Genomic DNA, 20,097 nt, shown 5'->3' with positions numbered 1-20,097 from the left:
GCCTTTGACCTAAATTTCTGTTCCTTTTACTGAGAGGCAATAAGAACTCCTCCTCAATGATGTATCCAGTCCTCCAGGAACCAACTAAACAGAAGTGTGACTGAAAAATTAATTTGACACTTTGCCTGCCAAACCTTCCTACGAAATTAAAATCCATGGGGGCTGACATGAAAGATGAGTTCATGACAGGAGAATGCCTTTGAAATATGCTTCTCAGTATGATGAATAACTCTGGCTGAGGCTTTATTGTGTAGCTAGGCCTCCACCTGCTGGCCAATGTATTTCTAAGTCTCACCATTATTTGCTTCTGTTAAATAGTTCAATGTGGTTTAGCATTTGTGTTGCCTGATTTAAAAAAATACTTTAATATATAGCCACTTCTACTCTTCAAGGTTTTTGAGACCTATTTTATTAATTATCTTTTCTAATTATAATTCAAGACTGGAGTTGTTTTTTATTTGTTTGAAGAGGTTAAAGTCCAACAAGTGACCACTACACTGACTGATCCTTTCAACGATACATTCTTACGATGCAGTGCTTGTTTCGTTAAGTGGCCCACCCTGGAAAAAGATTTCTTTGTTGCTTTCCTCCCTACTGAATGGTCTGACTTGAATGTTATCATTAAATCATAATATGGTACGGCAGAAAAACAGGTCACGCAGCATGTTAAGTCTGTGTCGTGTGTATCTAGTCTGATCTCATATTCCTGCTTGTTCCCCATCACCTTTAATTTTCCTCTTTTTCCAAGAACTGTCTAATTCCCTTTTAAAAGAGTTTACAGGCTCCATGCCAGTAGAGGATTGTGGCATGGAAAATTCCACATACTGACTTTTTTTTTTATTCGTTCATGGGATGTGGGCATCTCTGGCTAGGCCAGCATTTATTGCCCATCCTTAATTACCCTTGAGAACTAATTAGCTTGCTAGGCCATTTAAGAGTCAACCACATTGCTGTAGGTCTGAAGTCCCTTGTAGGCCAGACCAGGTAAGGATGACAGATTTCCTTCCCTAAAGGACATTAGTGAACCAGATGGGTTTTTTACAACAATCAACAATGGTTTCATGACTTTTAATTCCATATTTTTTATTGAATTCAAATTTTACTATCTGCTGTGGTGGGATTCAAACCCAGGTCCCTAAAGCATTACCCTGGGTATCTGGATTACTAGTCCAGTGACAATACCACTATGCCACCACCTCCCTCCTCGATGCTTGGAGGTTCCACATCTGCTGGCCAGCCTCCAGCGTATTGCCCATTCAATGGGCATGATCCTTGACCAGGCTTTTCAACCACAAAAAAGGGGGTGTGTAGCACAACAAATTGGCCTGCTCCTGTCCATAACTGGCACCTACATACAGCCAGGCATAAGGATTATTTTATTAACTTGTTCTTGGGATCTTAACATCACTGGCATTTATTGCCCTCTTGCCCTTGAGAGGGTACTGGCAAACCACCTTCTTGAACCACTGCAGTCCAAATTCTGTAGCAGTTTGGTACAACATGCTAGGCAATTTCAGTGGGCAGTTAAGAGTAAACCACATTGCTGTGGGTCTGGAGTTACATGTAGGCCAGACTGGGTAAGGATGGCAGATTTCTCCGCATGAAGGATATTAGTGAACCAGTTGGATTTTTACGACAACCCGGTAGTTTCATGGACACTATTAATGAGTCTAGCATTTTATTCCAGTTTTTTAAAAATTAATTAATTGGTTTAAATTCAACTGCTGTAATGGGATCTGAATGCAGAATTAATCTGGGATCCTGGATTACTAGCCCGGGAACATTACCACTGCATTACCATCACCTTGATGGGGCACAGGAGCCTTAATTGGTTAACTAATGCCCATGAATACGTAGCAGTGCCAACCAATGGTCAAACTTGCAACATTCCTGGTCTGTTAACTCAGTTCCATGCTATGCCATGCATTCACTAACTGCGATAGAAAGGCAGTCAGCATTGGAATCTTTATCGTTTTTTGCAAGATGAAATCCTGCTCATGAGCACCACAGATCCAATCAGAAATCTTTTTTGGGAGCCATTCACTAAAGGACTCAGGAAACGATGACCCATGTTCAAAAGCTATTTCTGCTTCTGCTGTTTCTGTGTTGAGAAGGGAGCTGAATGTCGCTGTATCTAGGACTCTATATATTCATATTCAAACTAAATGAAATGAATACGGAAGTAATGGGGTGGATGCCCCCTGAGAAATGATAAGAACACATGGGGAAGGATTTTCCCCTTGTCGGGCGGGCGCAGCGGTCCGCCGCCCGCGATTTCACGTTGGCTGGCCAATTAACGGCCAGTGAATCGCGCACTGAAACGCTCAGGGTTGCCTGGATGGGGAGGGGAGGAGGACGAGCGTGGAAGTCAGCGCATGCGCGCGGGTGCGCTCACAGAAACCTCCCTGAAGGCACACAGCTGCCTCAGGGAGCTGAAGATATTTAATTTTACAAACAAAGATGGTAAAATTAAGGAAAACATGTCTCCTCATGTGACTCTGTCACATGAGCAGGGACATGTTAGAAATGAGATTTGAACATTTTTAACTCATTTTTAATTAACATCAGAAACCTCATCCTGCCCATGTATGCGCTTTCCTCAAAAATCCAAAGGCCACTTGGCCTTTTTGCCCACCCGCCAACCGTAAGGTTGGACGGGCAGGGAACAATTCCATTGAATTAGTGAATTAATGGGCTTAACAGCGCTCTTAATTGCCAACTCCCGCCAACCGAAATATCGCACGAGTGCGCGATGATGTCACCCAATGTCATCGCGCGCTATTTCACACTCATAAATGTCGAGCACGCACCTGCACGCTGAGGTGAAAATTCAGCCCCATGGGGTAATTTTTAACTTCACTGTTTATAATCACGGTTACTACTTTCACGGTGACTGAATAAGGCTTATTCTGTTTTTTTATTGCAGGAAATCAGGGATTCCCAGGACTCCTGCCACTCTTTTGGGATCATATTCCATAGCTATCATCAACCTGAAATATTAACTGTTTCTCTCTCCACAGATTCTGCCAAACCTGCTGGGTATTTCCAGTATTTTCTGTTTTTATTTCAGATTTCCAGCATCTGCAGTATTTTGCTTTTGTATGGGGGATTTAATATCTGTTTTGCCTGTGCACTGGTGGTTACTGGCTGCCACTCATGATGGCAGAGGGAATTAGAAATATTAATTAGAAAGCATATTAGCACAGACTTGTGTGATAGCAAGGGTGAGTACGCCTTTTGGACAATGCTTACTCTTTGTTTTTTGTCACCAGTCATTGAAATATTTGTGGCTGAAACTGCTTACTTATACAATACTATAGTTCTATCAATAATCTGTGCAATGTAGACCAGCTATTAACATTTTTCTTTCCTTCCGCCTCACCAGCAGCCCACAGAATACTTTGACATGGGGATCTTCCTGGCTTTCTTTGTGGTAGTGTCTCTCGTCTGTCTGGTTCTACTCATTAAAATCAAACTCAAACAACGTAGGAGTCAGGTAAGGGACAGACATTTTTTTAACTACTGAACTGGTACAGATTATAATGACTTTGGAAACTCCCAAACCCGAATAATTGCTGCTTCCTCAAGATAGCATAAGCCTAAGCCTACAAATGATCAGGCAGCTTAGATTGAGCCGCCTTAGAAAGAAGGTAAATGTTCTCAGCGAGGCAGTAAAATTGGATGGTGTCAATAAATTCAACATGGATCTGGATAGATATTTGGAGGAGAATGGTGAACCGGTTTATGTGGGAGGTGTACCTTTGACTTCGAGCATTAATGTAAAACAGACAAGGTCGGAATAGCCGCCCATTCTGCTTCTCTCCTGACATTGATTTCTATTGACTTCAACAGAACTGAAAATCAGGAGAAACACATTACAGGCAGCTGACCCATATCACCCATTTTATGCCATTGCCTTGAGTCAAAATGACTCCCACAATTTTTTTTTGAGCTTTGAGACTAGCAGCAATCTTTTACAGTTTGATTCCTATTTAATAGATTTGAGAGTTGGCTTGGGTGCCAGTCATTAAAATAGCTAAAATAGTCATGTTTTAAAACTGTAGCACAACAACAGAGTCAAATTCTATTATTAACCACCCAAAGAAACACATGCAGTTGTAGTTGTTGGTCTTAACCTTGGATGGAATCCTTACCTCCTCCCTTAATAGGTGCTTTAAATGATACAGAATTTAGCTTTACTGGGGTAAATGTGTTTGCCTGTTGTGTCAATAAAAGTGATGGAGAAGGCCTGACAGGAATCTTGTGTCCCCATTCCATAAGTAAGCATATAACTTCACACTGATGTTTGCATGATACATTTCAAGTTTCTTCACTATTTTGTATATGTTTGCAGTGTTTCTAATGTGGCAGCCAAGCATCTTTATAAAGGGAGCTGACTGCAGTTGATTCTGGGACTACATCTGTGTAATCACCTGCCCAGTTACCCAGTATATGATAGGACCACAAAATTTTATTGCCTGATGAGTCGTTGGTTTAACAAAATGACTAAGTTGACAGTTTATTTCATGTAGCTTGTTGAGGCTGTTCTTGGTTAACAATTTTGAAGATACTACCAGAATATTTTATACCTCCTTTAAAAATCACAATCTAAATGACTCACAAAATCATGTTAATAGGACGCTGAACACTGGAGGAGGATTTCCTCTGCATGTTATGTGGATTGAAATTATAAACCTTTTAAGAAAGGACAGGTTTACGATTCTGTTACAAGTAGCGGACCTCGGAGATCTTGACCCATTGTGCTGGTGTATTTCTGAGGTTGATTTTCTCCAATTTGAATCCTTGTGGTGAGATTTTCTGTATCCACCTTCACAAAATGAAGTATTTACTCTGAGAATTGAAGCACATACACGAACTTCAGGTCTTGCATGATGCACTGCGCAGTTTGTAATTCGAAGGCTCAAGCCTGTCAACTGGTAAACGACAGCCTGAGGCAGCCTTTTATAAAATGCTGTTGGCTAGAGGAGGTGCCTTAAATTGCAAGTGGATATAACCCGTACAGAGACTGTGACTAAACCAAATCAAAGGCCCCCCCCACTCCCCCCCAATGGCTGAGTGGGTTATCCAGTGAGTACCTGAGCCATTAAGACCAGTGTGGTAACTATGGTTTTATCTAATGTGCAGTATACCTTTAAGAAGAATGTTATAAAGGAACATCACATGATCTTGTGTAACCAACAGAGGAGTAATGCAGGCTACCTCCGTAGTCAGTAGTCTGGAGTTAATAGTCAGTAGTACAGGGATGGAGTTAAAAGTGTAAGTACACATGAGTAGCTGCTGAGTAAAACAGTATGTGTTCCACCTAAGAAGTGTCTGCTGATCAACTCTATCTATAATACCAACTCAGCCATCCCACAACAAGCGTGCAGTTGGGATCAACAAGTCCCAACAAACTGGCAATGAGGAAAAAGCGAGGATAAACCGTAGATGCAACAAACTGGCATTGAGAGTAAAATAAGTTAAGGGAAGAAATCAAGAGAAACGCAATCAGGCTGCACCACGCACAGTAATTTTAAGTAGAAGTTTCGTTCAAATCGTTGAAGCAATGCCCTCACAGAATGCTGCAATTCAGAAGAACTGATCCTTTTGATCCAGCCACGGACAATTGGTCTCATTATATTGAATGCCTTGCGTTCTTTTTCCTGGTGAACGAGATTACGGGGGAAGAGAAGAGGCGAATGAACCTCTTATCTACGTGTGGGGATAAAGTCTACGGCTTGATTCAAAGTTTGATGGCACCCAGTGCCCTAGATTCAAAAAGTTTTGATGAATTGATGGACTCGTGAAGGGTCATGACCAGTCAAAGCCTTCGGTAACAATGCAATGGTTCAAGTTTAACTCGAGAAATAGAGCCCCGGGGCAGACAGTTGCTTGTTTCGTGGCAAGTTTGAAGCAGTTAATAGAAAATTGAGAGTTTGGTATATCTTTAAATGACATGCTCAGAGATCGTTTAGTGTGCGGTGTGAATGAGGACACGATTCAGAAGAGATTACTGTCCTAAACAAATTTGGATTTTAAGAAGGCATTAGAGATCACATTGGCCATGGCAAGTGCAGTAAGGAATTCAAAAGCCTTACAGGGAGAGCAAAATGGTGCCATCCTCCACATTGGGCAGGAAGCCCCAGCCAAAAAGGGCATAAAAATGCAAGACTCTGCCGAGAAGCAGGAAACAGCCCTTGCTAACGGGAAAATAAAAAGAAAGGACGTAGCAGTGAAAACAAGGAATAATTGCCATAGAGGTGGAAACAAGCAGTCTTATAACGATTGGCAGTTTAAAAAAAATCAAATGTTTTTATTGTCATCGAAATGGACATATAGTGAGACAGTGCAAGGAAAGAATCATGAAGACTTTCAAACAAAAGAAAAAACCCCGTGAGATCTACAATGTAGAAAAGCCTGAAGCAATGTATTCAGATATTTATTCGTTGTTTAATTTGAAGGTTGGAAAGACAGAACCAATACATGCAACAGTGAAAGTGAATGGCAGACCTGTTAGAATGGAAGTGGACACAGGAGCTTCCATCACAGTAATTGGCGAACATACCTACAGATATCTAAATTCTGGAGAACATCAATTAAATTTAGAAGAAACTGTTGCCAAATTAAAAACATATACGGGTGAAGACATCCAAGCCAAAGGCATAAGCAGAGTCACTGTCCATTACGGAAGCCAATCAGCAAAACCGCCAGTGTTAGTACTGAAAGGCAGACCACCAAGCCTCCTAGGGTGAAACTGGCTGAGGGAAATCAACCTTGATTGGCCACTGAGATTCCAAAAGGAAACTGGAAACATTCGTGTTTTCGAAAAGGAGTGTGTAAGGGCTCAACAATCTGTAGAAAAGCAGGCTATCTTAAGTCAAAACATGGTAGAACAACAGAAGAAACTCGAAGAGACCATGCTTGTTGACGAGAGTTCGAGATGAGGTGAGCAACATTCAGAAGGAAAAGAAAACCTGCTAAAAGACCTTCACACACTACAAGATTCCTACAGGTCTAAGTTTGTACCTCTGGAAAAGTACAAAGAGAAACAAAGAATTCAGCACTTCTCTGAGTAAACTGAAGGATATGTTGGCAGAGAGGAAACAACAATTTTCAATTTTCCAGGAGGCAGCAAACAAATACAAAAAAGAGTTGGAAGAGCTGAAGAATCAGTTACATGAAGCTAAAGAGACTTTGGAGGCAAAAGTCACAGAATTTTCAAAGTAGCAGACAGATGATGAAATCTTGGGACTTTCAACTTAGTCATTTTATTCAACCAACGTCTCATCATATAATAAACTTCTGTGGTCCTATCATATACTTGGTAACTGGGCAGGTGATTACACAGATGTAGTCCCAGAATCAACTGCAGTCCGCTCCCTTTATAAAGATGCTTAGCTGCCATATTTAGAAACACTGCAAACATATACAAAATAGTGAAGAAACTTGTAATGTATCATGCAAATGGTTGGGAGACCCAACCACTGAGTCCACTCAAGTCGAGCTTACATCTGAGAGTAGTCTGGCCAATATTGAAGTCGAAAAGAAGGCCGAGATTAAAGTCAGTGCTAGAAAAAAGAAGATACTTAGAAAGAAGACACAGAAACACAAATCGGGCTTCAATTCTGACAGCGTACGACTATACTCTTGTACATAGGCCTGGAAATCAAATTGCAAATGCTGATGCACTGAGTCGTTTGCCTTTACAAGAAAAATATCAGGATGCCCCAGTTCCACAAGGAACTTGTTTTATTGTTAAATTTCTTAGATTCATCACTGGTATGTGCTAGACAGATCAGAGACTGGACAAGTAGGGACCCAGTTCCATCTCAAGTAAGAGAACAAAAGCTTCATGGTCACAAGAGCCTGCATCTGGCAAAATGAAACCGTATTTTAACAGAAGACATGAAATAACCAGCCAGGATTGTATCTTATTGTGGGGAGCACGAGTAATGGTTCCTCCAAAAGGGAGAAAGCCATTGTTAATTGAGCTACACAATGCCCATCCAGGAATTTCCTGAATGAAGACCATAGCACACAGCTATCTATGGTGGCCTGGGATGGATGGAGAAATAGAGAATTTAGTGAAGAATTGTGTGCAGTGTCAGCAATTGCAAAAGTTATCTTTAACTGCTCTGTTACACCCTTGGGAGTGGCCAGGAAGGCCATGGGTGTGGTTACGCATTGACTATGTGGGACCGTTCATGGGAACAATGTTTCTGCTCATTGTTGATGCCCACTCAAAATGGATGGACATATATGAGGTGAAGTCACCAGCATCTTCTGCTACAATTGAGAAGCTACGTCAAAGTTTTGCCATTAATGGACTACCAGAAGTGATCGTATCTGATAACGGAACGGCATTTACGAGTGCCGGGTTTCAACGGCTTATCAGCATCAACGGTATCGCTCATGTAAAAACTTCACCATACCACCCTTCCTCAAGTGGACTGGCCGAAAGGGCGGTTCAAATGTTCAAGGCAGGCATGAAAAAGTTAACTGGAGATTCCTTAGCAACCAAGCTAGTATGCTTTCTTTTTCATTACAGGACTACCTCTCACACAACAACAGGTGTCACACCTGCGGAGTTATTGATAAAACCCCATCTCAGGACAAGATTGAGCTTAATAATGCTGAATTTAGGGGGAAAGGTGGAAAGGAATCAGGGAAGTCAGGAAACTAGACATGATTTGCATAGTCATGAGAGGAAATTTACCATTGGAAAGACAGTATATGTGAAAAACTTTGGAGAAGGACCAAAGTGGTTATCGGGTGAAATAAGTGCAGTGACTGGACCTCTATCTTACCACATGAAGGTGGAAGGCCGAATCATACAGAGACACGTGGAGTAACTCAGGAACAGAGAAACAAATCACCAAGAAATGATTCTAGCAGTGTTCACGACCAGGTCAATGTTTCCTGTTGAGAAAACTCAACCTAATACAGATGTGTCTGTATTACCTGTGAGAGTTGAGGAAACAGGTTTGCAGATGCCCTCCAAAGAACCTGATGTTCAGACAGCTTCAGAAAAGAGGGTTCCTGACAAAGCATCTGAAGCTGTAGAGCTGAGACATTCTACATGCATAAGGAAACCCTTAGAAAGACTGAATTTGTAAATTACTTATCGGTATAAATAATTTGATATTTTTGAGAAAATTGTAATCGTAAATATAAAATGTGTTTTTGAGTAAAGGGGGAGGGATGTGCTAATATGGTCTTATCTAATGTGTAGTATACTTTTAAGAAGAAAGTTATAAAGGAAGATCACATGATCTTGTGTAATCAATAGAGGAGTAGCGCGGGCTACCTCTGTAGCCAGTAGTCTGTAGTTAGTAGTCATTAGTATAGAGATGGAGTTAGAAGCGTAAGCACTCATGAGTAGCTGCTGAGTGCCCTTGTAAATAAACAGGATGTGCTCTACCTAAGAAGTGTCTGCTGATCAACTCCATCTATAGTACCAACTCGGCTAGCATGCAACTGGGATCGACAAGTCCCAACAACTAGCCATGGCTAAAATTTGTTTGCCACTGTGTGTTGTTACCTAACTTTAGGCAGGGAGTGAGGAGGTGATGAAGGTAACCACGATACCTCGATGTCCCTGGGTTGGGAGTAGTGGAAACAGCCACTAATTGGTATTCAGTGACCCCAGCCTCCACTGTTGGAAGTGTACATGTGTGGACATGAGGTAGTGAGAAGCTTGAACTCAACTGTCATGTACCCTTGTAGCTGAATATACTTTAATTATTGCTGATGCATGATTAAGGGCATTTGGGCAAGGTAACAATGCACCTCTGGTCCCTCTGGCATCATGTCCCAGCAATGATACAGCTGGCAGAAGATGCAATACCCGCTGCATGAAAGAGTACTGGTATGCACGTGCTGTAGGAAAATATTTATTAGTGTAAAAAATTAGTGAAGCCCAACAGCAAATTACTGTCTACAAAGAGAGTTGAAGAGTTAAGACCTATAGCATTGGGCGGCACCACAGTTGAGTGGGAGGTAAAGGTGATATAGATGATGCAGTGTTATTTAGAGCTCGGGTTTTCAAAGTCTCTAAATTGTAGGAGCATTTGGAAGATCAAGGGATTAAGAAGTTCTACTGTATTTTGAGCTTCTAGCAAAGAAACTGTCTGCAACAAAGCTTGACTGGTGTAATTTATGCAAATATTTCTACCTTACTACAGAGCTCGATGAACAGAATGGCGGTCCAAGCCCTGGAGAAGATGGAAACAAGAAAATTCAAATCGAAGAGCAAAGTTCCCAGAGAAGGCAGCTGTGGTGCTTCAGACACGATCAGTAGCAGTTCCACCTCAGACTGTGCTATCTGCTTGGAAAGATACGTCGACGGAGAGGTGGAGAAAGTTTCCCTTATTTCAAACTGGTTTTTGTTTGATTCAAGCAGTTTGTGAAATGCTTGCTTCATTATGGTTGGCATTATTGCATAGTTCCAGTATGATTTGGGGGGGGTGGGTGGTGGATGCGGTGGGGGCTGTATGTGTTCAGGTGCCCAGGGTGCCACATTCACTGATGCACTGCAGTCAGATGCCCAGCACGTCCTAAGCACACGGTGAGATCTGAGAAATGAATTTGATGGCAGCTCTTGTATCCATGTAAAATAGTGTGATTATTTCAAACTTCTGGGAACCACAGGGCAGAACAGTCGGCTTGATTAGCATGTAGATGTTACAAAGAGAAAATTGTGTGGCCCTTTCTTTTTGATCAAATAGTAACAATGGAAGTTCTTCAGTTTCAGTTGATTTACCAGAAAATTCTAGAATCTTAAGAGGGCCTGAGGTTTTTTTACAGTTATAAAAGAATTTTATAAAGTATTCAGGTGAATCAGGGTCCAGTTCCAATTGTGCTGAGCTTTTCCTACTTCCCAATTTACCAGTGATTCCCAAGGAGCAATGGCAATATTGCGTTACATCTATGTATTGGCTGCTGTTCATCTTACTTTTGGACTTCATACCATGACTTTGAAAGCAGTATAATTTGAGAATCAATATTCTGTCTTCAGTTCCAACCCTTGTTCACAACCTAGTGCAGCCCGGGCAAAAGTTTTTCCACCTTGGGTCAAAGGTCAATGTTGGGCGTAGCCATACCAATCCAAGAGTGATCGTGTGACATGGCTGCTGCGGAACTGTGGCTAGAGGAGGACAAAAAGAAATGAATAGAATGAATTATAGAAATCAAAAGAGGACCAGTTGAGGGCCTCCGATCATTTTTTCTTTCAAGACATAAAAGACCATGGGGCAGGATCTTCCGGTCGGTGAGCGGGTGGCAGGGCCCACTCGCCGACATGTAAAATGACGCGGGATGAGGTCGGGTGGAACTACCAACATCACCCCATGTCATTTCCATTTTCAGGTCAGCGGGGGTGCAGCCAAGTCAGCTGTGTGCCCACCAACCTGTCAACGGCCTATTGAGGCCATTGAAAAACTAATTAAAGTCATTAATGGACCTGCCCATCCATTGACCTTAAGGTTGGCGGGCAGGCCGGGAGCCCTGGTGGGCTTCAGAAAAAGCATGAAACCTCATCCACCGGCAGGATGAGGTTTCATGAGGTTATTTAAATCTTTATTAAAGGTTTCAAAAAAAGTTATGGACATGTCCCAACTCATGTGACAGTGTCACATGCGCGCATGCGCAAAAGAGTGCACCCTGAGCTGAGGGAATCTCGCCCCCCCCCCCCACCGCCAGCACAGGGAGCACATAGCACTCCTGAGCGGACGTCACGCTGGGCGGGCCTTAATTGGCCCACCCACGTAAAATGGCGGCGAGGCGCTCCCGCACATCCCCCCCAACAGTGGTGGGAGGGGGATTTTTCCCATGGAAAATGCATTCACTGAAACCTCTGAAACTAATATGAAGCCTTAGGCCTGAATATCAGCTGGCGGGTTTGACATCAGCTTTTAAACCAGGAGGAAAAAGGGACAGGAAGACATAGGGGTGAGCTCATCCAGCGTGGGTGTGCAGCTAAAAACATTTGGATGTGGGCTATGATCTGTGACCTAGAAAGTCGGCCATTCCAGAGCTTTGTCAGTTATTGAATACAGTGTGAGGCGCTCGTAATATCTTCTCATTGTGGAAAGGGATGGTGGCGGAAGGAACAGGGCTTGTTATCTTTTGTGTTGACTTTTCTTTGCCTGGGCAGGAGGATTGAAGTCAGCCAGGATGCGATTCTAACTTCCTCCTTTCTTGAATGGGTACTCAGACCTATCAGTTCCATTTCCTTGCCCTGAAACATAATTGAATTTGATCCTAGAGATTATTTTTATAAGTAATATTTAGTGTTGATCTTTTATACGCTAGATTTATAGAAAGCACAAAACTTATTCCACTAGTATTTCACCACAAGCACTTTCTAAAGGCCTGTATAAGTGATAAGAAGCACTTTAACATTGTATTTCCATTTATCTTTCTTAAATTCTATGATTAGATTGGTCAATGCATGGGCAGGGCCTCCCGCCTTTGTTAATCAGTCAAACATAGTTTTACACTGGCACTTTTCGGCACATTGAATTTTATGTTTTAAAGCATCCAGTCTCTTTTCTAAATGACGACTTTCTTATTGACAGGAGCTGCGTGTGATCCCATGCACACACCGGTTCCACAAGAAGTGTGTGGATCCCTGGCTCCTCCAGCATCATACCTGTCCACACTGCAGGCACAACATCATCGGTAAGTTCATCCTCATCAAACCTAGGAGAGTTTCATGGCCAGTCCCTTCAGGCCAGGGAATGATGCTATCTCAATTTTAGCTATTGCATTTCTAATGACAAAGTAAACAAGACAACCGAGAGGCCAAAAATTAGCAAGGGAGGGGGGGAACCTTGGCAGCGATGCCAGGGCCTGTTTACTAAGAGCCTCTTGCTCTGACCCTGGCAAGAATTTTGTGGTCAGGAGCGAGATACACTAAAGTTTAATGATCTGGCAGGCATTTGCAGTACTAAGGGTATGCTCATTCAGCAAGGTAGACAGGCTGGAAAATGTGGCTTTGTGTGGTAGATTTGGTTTGGGAGGGTGGGTGGTGTTTGGTGACTCTTCCAAGCCCCACTTTTGGGGATGCAGAATTGACCCAGGACCCTCAGACTGGTGCACCTGGTCTGACGAGGCAGAACAGCGTCCAAGGATCTGGCTGGGGTTTAATAGGCTGAGGACACTCCCAGAAAGAGGTTACATTGATGACCTTGTTTGGGGCAGATGAAACCTCCACTTCTTACAGGTCATCGGGAACTCTCACTGATGGGCAGGGTCCCAGCATTTCAAAGTTTTGGCCTAATTTGTGACCCTTCAGCTCGAGTTAAAGTGGAAATGCAACAGAGCAGTGACGCCTGAATATTTGACACTATGCTTTGGAAATACTTCAGTCAAAATCTTCTTTGCACACACCAAACAAGGTCACCAGAAAGTACATTGTTAGAATGCTATTGGTTAACCACAGAAAGGCCAGAAATGCCTCTCCCTGATAAAAGTCCTCATTCAACTAAATGCAGTACACTTTATCTAATTTAAAGTGAGCATGAAGTCACAGTACTGCCTAACAACTGATGATTCAGCATAATTGACATGTCTGCTTTATTCAGTTGTATATGTGAGACTGGGCTTAGGCCACACTAAATGGGGAATTTTTATAGTGCAAGTCTCTGAATGTTATCCCCTGATCCTTCACTGTCACTGAGTGCAAACGTTCCATTTTCCGGTACCTACACTTCAACACAATAGACACGAAAGTATCAAAAGTGTTTAATTTGTTCGAAATGACAAAAGGGAAATTTGCTCTGGCCTGGTCCAGCCAGTTTATGGGCAAAATTTTACGCTGATTGGGCGCGTGCGCCCGACCTGATCCAGCATGAAATTGCGTGATATTTCGGTCAGCAGGCACACGCAAAAGTTGGAAGCGCACCCGCTGACATTTAAGAGGGCAATAAAGCCTATTAACGGCGTAATTGTCTGCAATTTTTCGTTGCCCGTCCAACCTTACGGTTGGCGGTCGGGCAAATCGGCCAGGCGGCCTTTACATTTTTCATCAAACCTCATCCACAGGCGGGATGAGGTTTCCTTGATGAAATAAAATATAAATGAATTTCCATGGACAGCATTTTCAGCAGCTAAATTTACAGGTGATTGATTATGATGCATGGACACTTCTTTCAGCTTCTGAAGCCTTTATGTTTTTATTTTTAAGGTCTTCAGCTCCCTGAGGCAGCTCTCTGCCTTCAGGGAGCTTTCTGTCAGCGCTGGCCCGTGCCCACGTTGACGTCAGTGCCCACCCTCCTCCCGCCCCCCCACCCCAGCGGCGCTTGGCTTCTCAGCGCACGTTTTCCGCTGGCTGGCCGTTAATTGGCCAACCAGTGTGAAATCACGGGCGGCGCGCGATTGATGGGCCCGGGATCAGCCGGGAAACGGACCTCCGACTGTGCCCACCCGCTGACCTAAAAATTCAGGCCTATAGATTTCCAAGGATCTCACTAAAATTTTAATCAGTAACAAATATTGTCACCAAACAGGAACTATTTTGACCAGGTTTCCATACAAATGTTTTGGGAAAAGGACAGATTTGAAGTGTAGGCCTGGATTTTCATCCTTGAGGCAGGTAGCAGGAGTTGGGAAAAATCACAGCTCGGCCAATTTTCATTGAGAGGGGCGGGGGGTGAAAAAGTTCAGAAGCAGCCATGGAGCTGCTGGGTGTGGAGACGGGCTCTTGAAAAAGTTATCAATTAATGACTATTGTTAAAGCCCTTTTTACGCATCTACTGTCAATATGGGGTATATTGATTCTATACCATGCATAGGTAAATAGGCATGGAAGTGCCAAGGCTTCCCATCGGTGGCATGAGAGGCCGTAGGGGTTGTTTGGGGGAATAGCTTGGCATGGGGCACATGAAGGTCCATAGGGGTTTTTAGGGGGAGCATATTTTGTCATGGAGCCCATGAGGGGTCACAGGGGATATCTGGGGATGGGCATACCTTGGCATGGGAGGCATGAAGGGAATCTTTTGAACTTTCATAAGGTCCCCTCATGCAGACTGTGGTGCATGACACCTCTGAGGTATGTTATGACACAGCAGTTGGTAAAGGCTGTTATTTAAAATCCCAGAGGGAAGCTTTAAACAACTGTCATAACCTATATTTTCAATTGGTAAGTTTTGAGTTGCAGCTCTAAATTCAGGAATAAGACCACCAGTTCTTGAGAGGCTTTTATATCAAACTAAATGAGACATTGATTAATTTACAACGAGATATTAAACACATACACATGGCTACAAATTACTACTATCAAAACTTTTAACTAATTCCCAAATTAATCTCCACTAAGGCAACAATAACCAATAGAATTAACCAGACACCAGGCAAAGCATTTTCACCTTACAAATTCAAAAGGAGGTTCTTTTCAATTTGATCCCTTAGCAGACAGTTGTAGGCTTACAGGCTTTGATGATACATGCCTTTACCTTATACACACAAAACTCCTTTCTGTTATATCCAGCACCCACCTTTGAATGTAAATTCTCATTATACTGCCAGGCCCTTTGAACTCCTTTCATAGCACCAATTTTATTAGTAATATAAACATATTGCTTGGTGTCTCCTAGCTAGGTGCAAGATTTCACTCCCACTCTTGAATGCTCTATTCAACAAAATGTAAATGTACCTCTACCTCGGTTTACATTTCAAAACTACTATATGTCAAAGCACCCAGACTAGCTGGCTTTAATCCAATTAAGATATACACAGACACACCCACAGACTAAACCTCCAGTTATAAAATTTTTTTTCCAATAATATGATATACATTAAGAGCTTCATGACATCCCCCTTCCTATCGAAAAATGAACCGTCATAATTCTAAAAGACAGCTTCATTTTTTAATAACACATCTCACACTATCTCTTATACTTATTAGACCATTCCATTACCAGACCCATGCATTACCATAACAATATATATACACAAGTCCTTAATATCAACAGAAATTATCCCAGTTCAGCGTCATGGTTTTTTTTTAAAATGTTCAATTCTCTTTTAAGCTTCAAACTCTTGATAACGCATCTGCAAACAGATTTTTTTCTTCCAGCAATATGTATAATACATAGATTGTAATAATAAACTCCACCTAAAAAGCCTTGCACTTCTGTCTCAAAATTTGTCCAAAAACTTCAAAGGATTATGGTCTGCATAAACAATTGTTTCTGATGAATTGTTTGCAACATAAATTTCAAAATGCTGCAAGGTTAGCACCCAAATCCAAAGTCTCTTTCTCGATCGTTGAATATCTTCTCTGTTGTACATTCAGCTTCTGTGAAAAATACCCTATCGCTTTTCAATTCCAGTGTCATCTTCTTGTAACAGTACAGCCTCAATGCCTATATCGCTGGTGTCAAAGGCCAACTTGAATTGCTTGGCATAATTGGGTACTGTCAAAACTGGTGTAGTAGTTAATACAGTTTTCAAACTATTATTCAGAATGTCAAATGACTTCTGACATTCCAGTATCTTGTTCTGTTTTAATAGTTCAGTCAGTGGAGCAACCACTGGGCTAAAATTTGGTACAAATTTCCAGTAAAACCCACTCATACCCAGAAATCTCAAAACTTCTCATTTTGATGTAGGAACTGGGAAATGCACGATAGCCTTAACTTTCACATCTATCGGAGCCACCTTACCATATCCAATGGTATGGCCTAGATACATAACTTGCGCTTTTGCAAATTCACTTTTAGCCAAGTTCATCACCAAATTAGCTTCTTGTGGTCGAGTAAATAATTCTTCCAGATGTTGTAAATGGTCCTCCTGCATCTGACTGAAAATGATTAGATTATCAATATAAACAGCACAATTGCTTAGACCTGCAATTACTTTGTTTGTCAGTCTTTGAAATGTCGCAGGTGCATTCTTCATACCAAATGGCATGACTTTAAACTGATATAGTTCAATGGCATTGCAAAAGCTGATATCTCCTTTGCTCTTTCCGACAATGGTACCTGCCAATATCCTTTTAGCAAGTCAATCTTTGTGATAAATTTTGATTGTCCCACTTTCTCAATACAATCTTCTAACCGTGGTATGGAATATGAATCTGCTTTTGTCACCACAGTCACCTTTCAATAGTCCACACACAGTCTTTCTATTCCATCAGGTTTCGGTACCACTACAATAAGCAAACTCCAGTTACTGCAACTAGACTCAATGATATCATTTTGAAGCATGAAATCAATTTCTTTTTGTACTTGTGATAACATTGCCGGATTTAATCTATAAGGATGTTGCCTTATTGAAAATGAAATTTTATATATACATCATGTATAGCTAAATGTGTCTTTCCCAACTTATTTCCACAAATAGGTTTGTGTGACTGCAATAGCTTTTCCAAATCACTTTGACACTTGGAAGGTAACTCAATATTTCATTTAAATTTTCAAGCACCCCCTCATTATCCAATTTGATTAGAGGAAAATCAATTTCAGAGTCCTGCACTTCTACCTCTCTCATCATCCACCATCACAAATACCTCTTTTTGTTCCTCTTCCCTGTCAAAATACTTTTAAAGCATATTTACATGACACACCTTCTGCTTCTTTCTTCTATCTGGAATATTTATTAAATAATTTACTTCACTCAATTTCTTTTCAATCTTGTAAGGCCCAATAAATCTTGTATTTAATGAATCACCTAGTACTGGTAACAAAACTAGTACTTTCTCTCTGGAAACAAAACTGCGCGTTTTAGCTTTCTTATCTGCCTCCACTCTCATATTTTGCTGTGATATCTTTAAATGTTACCTAGTCAACTCACATGTTCTGGTCAATCTTTCCTTAAAATTTGATACGTAATCCAGGAGAATAGTTTCTGAGTTTTGACCCACCAATTACTCATGAATCAATTTCAGTGGTCCCCTTACCTTATTACCATAAACTAGCTCAAAAGGGCTAAAACCAGTTGATGCATTAGCAGCATCTCTAATAGCAAATCCCAATCTTGTGGATAACCCTGACAGTATGCTCTCATCATAGTTTTTAAAGTTTGATGCCATCTTTCTGAAACTCCTTGTGACCCCGGATGATAAGCTGTTGACTTAAACTGTTTTATCCAACAAACTGTTCATTACTTCCTTAAACAGCTGTGACATGAAATTTGACCCCTGATCTGATTGTGTTTCTTTAGGTAAACCATATCTTGTAAAGAAATTTGACTCCTCCACAATCTTCTTAGTTGTAATATTTCTTATAAAGGTATCACTTCAGGAAACCTGGTAGACACATCCATTATTATCAGTAAATGCTGATTTCCACTTTTAGTCTTAGGAAGGGATCCTACACAATCAATCATGACCCTGGTAAATTTCTTCAAATGGTAGTTTTGGCATTAAAGGCGCTGGCTTAATCACTGCTTGTGATTTTCCTGTTACTTGACATGTATGACAGGTTCTACAGAATTTGACTACATCCCTATGCAATCCTGGCCAAAAATAAACCTCTGTATCTTTTCCTGTGTTTTCCTAATTCATAAATGTCCCCCCATTGGAATTTCATGAGCAATCCTCAGAATCTCATTTCTACACTCTTCTGATGCACCTCCCTCCAGTTTCATTTGCTGAGACATGATCTGACCTCCACTTTCTCATTAAAATATCTCCCCAAAGGTAATAACATACTGGAATACATCTTGCTTCTGTTTTTGAATAAGCCTTCTGATATAACTGTTTTAATTGCAAATCATTTTTCTGTAACTCCCCTAACCTCCTTGAGTTAAACACTTCAGCTGAATTATACTGTATTCTTTCCTCCTGAGCAATGTTATCAAACACAGTGCCAGCTAATTGGATTTCGACACCTTCTTCTTGCCTTTGAGCTGCCTGTCTTTCTTGTTTTTCTTGTTCTTCCCTATGAGCCTTTGATCTTGTTACAACACAATCAGGAAACAATCCAGGATGTTCCTTCTGTAACACCTCTGTTGAAAACACTTCTACAGGCTGCTCAACTACCATAGGCATCACCCACATTTGTGATCCAGCTATATCATTACCCAGAATAAATTGAACCCCTGCAATGGGCAATTTTTCCACCTCTCCAACTATAACTTCACCAGTCTTCCATCTGCTCTTTAAATTTACCTTCCACAAGAGAATAGATTTAGCATCTCCATGAACCCCACCTTCTCCTGTAACACTCCTTCTGAACAACAATTATCACTATCCCACAGCATTAGGAATTGAGTAGCCTATGTGTCTCTTAAAATTTTAACATCTTTACCTACTCCACCCTGTACACATGGAAAGACTTTGCCTTCACAGACAAAATCTTTAAGCATTTCTGCAACCAGCTCCTCAGAATTCTCTTGAGTAAACTGTGAACACATTCCCGCTTCTTCACCTGTCACTGATTCTCCATTTCACCTGTACACAAGCTATTGGTTTCTCCTGTGCCTGAACCTCAGAACCCATAGTACTTCCAGAGTGTTTCTGTACCCCAATAATCCCAAAAGATTTTTCCCGCAATTTCCAACAAACTGACTTCATGTGGCCCACTTTATTACAATGAAAACACCTTAATTTTTGAATGTCACTCCTACCTTCAGCGTCTTCCTTTTTATTATGAGAAAAAACTCCCTGGGAACTTCCAGCTACTCCTTCTCTTCCCTGATGACCTATCTTCCTTTCACCTTCCCAATTTTTATCCTTTTCCAATTTAAAAGGGTGACGGAAAAAAGGTTTAGCTCTATGAACTAACTCATAATCATCAGCTACCTCTGCTGTTTGCCTTACAGTTTAAACCCTCTGTTCCTCCACATGAGTTCTCACTACCGAAGGGATTGAATCTTTAAATTCTTCCAAAAGAATGACTTCCCTAAAAGCTGCATATGTTGTCTCTATTTTTAACGCCCGTATCTGCCGGTCAAAATTACTTTGTTTTACTCTTTCAAACTTGACATAAGTTTGCCCAGGCTGTTTTCTCATATTCCTAAATTTCTGCCTGTATGCCCCAGGAACCAACTCATATCCACTCAAAATAGTCTTTTTCACCACATCATAATTCACCGGCAATTCTTCTGAAAGCAAAGCATATACCTCATGGGCTCTACCCACTAACTTAGACT

At 41.4% G+C, this 20,097-nt stretch overlaps 1 protein-coding gene across 2 annotated transcripts in view; it reads left to right on the top strand.

The window, feature by feature from the left end:
* znrf3 (zinc and ring finger 3) overlaps positions 1-20,097 on the top strand; it is a 262,802-nt gene that overhangs the window by 227,619 nt on the left and 15,086 nt on the right. Inside the window, exons 5-7 of one of the 2 annotated variants that reach the window (XM_078554010.1) lie at positions 3,386-3,496; positions 10,185-10,352; positions 12,579-12,681. In XM_078554010.1, coding sequence (XP_078410136.1) covers positions 3,386-3,496; positions 10,185-10,352; positions 12,579-12,681 — 382 coding nt within the window. The remainder of the gene's footprint in view (positions 1-3,385; positions 3,497-10,184; positions 10,353-12,578; positions 12,682-20,097) is intronic. The other variant, XM_078554011.1, reaches the window with a different exon arrangement.

The sequence above is a fragment of the Cetorhinus maximus genome, chromosome 12, assembly GCF_964194155.1.
Source record: "Cetorhinus maximus chromosome 12, sCetMax3.hap1.1, whole genome shotgun sequence".
Classification (NCBI taxonomy): domain Eukaryota; kingdom Metazoa; phylum Chordata; class Chondrichthyes; order Lamniformes; family Cetorhinidae; genus Cetorhinus; species Cetorhinus maximus.
Note: the sequence above shows the minus strand (reverse complement) of the source record. Positions and strands in the feature narration are given on the sequence as shown.